Below are 2,638 nucleotides of genomic sequence, written 5' to 3' on the forward strand. Positions count from 1 at the left end.
AAATAATTTACATTATAAGAGTAAGTCTTCCTCAAGTAGCTGGCTTGTTTCTGCTGGAGAATTGGAGTGAATCTAAATACCTGAAAAAGAATGATAAAAATCTAAGTTAAATTCAAATTCTCCGAGTTCAAGTCAAACATGTTCTGGACCATATGTATCACTGTGACGCCAGCTCATTGAATGGACTTTCTATGTTACAGGTGGCCAGCATCCAGTCCAGGCATTCCCTTTGGACAAGAACCGCCATCACTTCATCTTTAACTACAACTGTACCATACAAATGAAATAAATAGTAGCATTACTGTAAATGACACTCTGATGATTTACATCCACTTCCCTCCACTAAAATCAACACATGACAACATATTTCAGGATCAAGTTATAAGCCGTATATGTAGAGATAGCATACTGAAGATATGACAAGAAACACCCAAATAGAAACAAATACCAAAATCATCTGACCTATGACTCTACCATAATGTATTGATATTTTTTGTTAGATTACATAAAATAAGAAGTCAAAACTTACCAGATCTATTTCTGTGATCATGAGAAAAAGGGACCATCTCTCATGCTGTGTGCTGTAACGCCAACTCAGCATGCATCGAGTGACAGATAACGGCTGCTTAGCTGATGTCAAGCATAGATATGCAACTATTGGACAGTCTTCCTGCAACAGGGTAAAAACAGAATTTTAGTCTTCTAAAATCGTGGTGACACCAACTCCTCTCTGGACTCCTTACAGTTTGGGGTAGCTGCATAACATTAATGTGCCATGCTTCAAAAGCATTGCCTAGGACAAACAATGTCAACTCAACGTCAAATGTTTGCAGGTGGAATAACATAAATATTCACACAAGAGACAATAACACGTACAGACATGATAGTAGTACGATTGTAGAGTGGATCTAATTAAAGCAACGAACTTTTATTCACGTCTAATGGTATAATTTTGAGCACTTTTACGAGTTTTCATTTTAAGTCCCTGACCGCACCTCATTCGAGCATTTTGGTAAACGGTCTGGTCAGCAACACAAATGTATCATGTGTGCATGTTCAAACTTTGGAGCTATTAATGAAACTATTTAATTAATATGTTTTATATTAATATGTTTTACGTACCACCAAAGCATTTTAAAGAGTTAACTTAATATCCTCCAAAAAAATTTGGTGCCACCTGTGAACGGAGAGAAAGAGAGAACTCAGAGCTTCTAAGCGTGACCATAAGAGGGTGGACGGTAACTACTTCACAGGTTGCAGGGTGGTTTTTGCAAAAGTGTCCATAGTTCAGTTCCTGCTGCCTGCCAAAGAAAGAAAAAAGGATAAACAGGATATAACATCAGTTAAAGAGAACAATCAGAAGTTCTTTAGATCAACTCACCGATTTAATGACATCTGTAACCTTGTTCTCTGGATAGAACATCTTTGACTGCCAAATACCAACAACCTGAAAAATGTGAAAAAGAAGATAGTTTAGACATGCATTTCAATTTGCCTTGGAGAAAGTCAAAAAAAAGTTTGGTACATAGTAGTAAATTCAAAATGAGGTTAAGTAAATCAGTTTGTGAATAAGACTTATCACGTGTGCGTTCTTCCACATTTAAAGCAAAGACAGAGGCAACGACACTATTTTGACATATCTATAATTTGCGAAGACGAACTAGAACAAAATTAAAATAAAAACGGTAGTTTCTTACCTCCGTGAAGTCACTGACAACCAGAAGCCCAACGAACTCTTTCCGCGAACAACAGTGTTACACGCTGTAGTCTCGTTGCGGGGTGCGGGGTATGTGAGGTGTGAGGTGTGGGGTATGTGCGTATGTGCGTCCACTTGTTGGCGTTGGCGAGAGCACGGGGTATCGCCGTTCAGGCGCTGAGGGTAGGCCACCATCTTCACACAGGCACTTGGCGGGCGGGCCTACCCGACGCGCTGCAGGCGTTTGTCAATGGGAATCGAAAAAAGTGTCTTTTCGACTTTGCTCTAACCAACATTGTTCCATGAAACAAATTGAGTGGAAGTTACACAGATTATTATGTTTGAGTTTTTTTTTTTGTTTTTTTGTTTTTTTTTTCAAATATGAGCATATAGCACACGATTTTAGCTTTACTACTGCGTTTCAAAAAAAAGAAAGTCTAAACTCTGCGAAAAATATCCTTGTAAATTTACGACATTTGTTGAAATTCTGATTTACAAAATATGTCGTAAATTTACGACAGCCCATTCTTGCTCGTCGGTCAATTCCAAGTCGATAGGGACTGCATGTAAATTTACAATTTCAAATGGTACTTATGCGACTTTTATCATGAATTTTTTTCCGTAACCCTTTCGAGCCCGTAGGGCGCCACAGCCCCCTGGGATAGGCGAAACCGCCAGTCGTCGTGGTTATGCTGTACCGCATGCAGGCGGGTGGTTGCCTACCGGCAATGTCCGTTAGGCGCTACGGGCCTTTGGGGTAGGAAAACCACACGTACGGTAAAGTATAATAATGCAGGAGCCACCTGGTGCATTGTAGTACGCTCTACCTGCGTTCTCCCGCTCGCTCCCGCTTCGCTCGGTGCTCTGGCACAATAAATACATTTCTAGAGGTAAAAAATGTAGAGGTACTCGACCATTACATTTTTTTAAAGGTAATTGTCA

The 2,638-nt window shown here is 39.8% G+C and overlaps 1 protein-coding gene across 1 annotated transcript in view; it reads right to left on the bottom strand.

Annotated features, from left to right (window-relative positions):
* The window catches only part of LOC113214066 (5-hydroxytryptamine receptor 2A), a 120,543-nt gene continuing 117,905 nt past the window's right edge, over positions 1-2,638 (bottom strand). The window contains exons 5-9 of the mRNA XM_052268010.1: positions 1,698-1,981; positions 1,382-1,447; positions 1,123-1,301; positions 530-670; positions 1-80 (exon numbers count right to left, since the gene is read on the bottom strand). Coding sequence (XP_052123970.1) covers positions 1,894-1,981 — 88 coding nt within the window. The 3' untranslated portion in view covers positions 1-80; positions 530-670; positions 1,123-1,301; positions 1,382-1,447; positions 1,698-1,893. The remainder of the gene's footprint in view (positions 81-529; positions 671-1,122; positions 1,302-1,381; positions 1,448-1,697; positions 1,982-2,638) is intronic.

Source organism: Frankliniella occidentalis, unplaced genomic scaffold (assembly GCF_000697945.3).
Source record: "Frankliniella occidentalis isolate FOCC.00 unplaced genomic scaffold, Focc_3.1 Scaffold62, whole genome shotgun sequence".
Taxonomy (NCBI): Eukaryota; Metazoa; Arthropoda; class Insecta; order Thysanoptera; family Thripidae; genus Frankliniella; species Frankliniella occidentalis.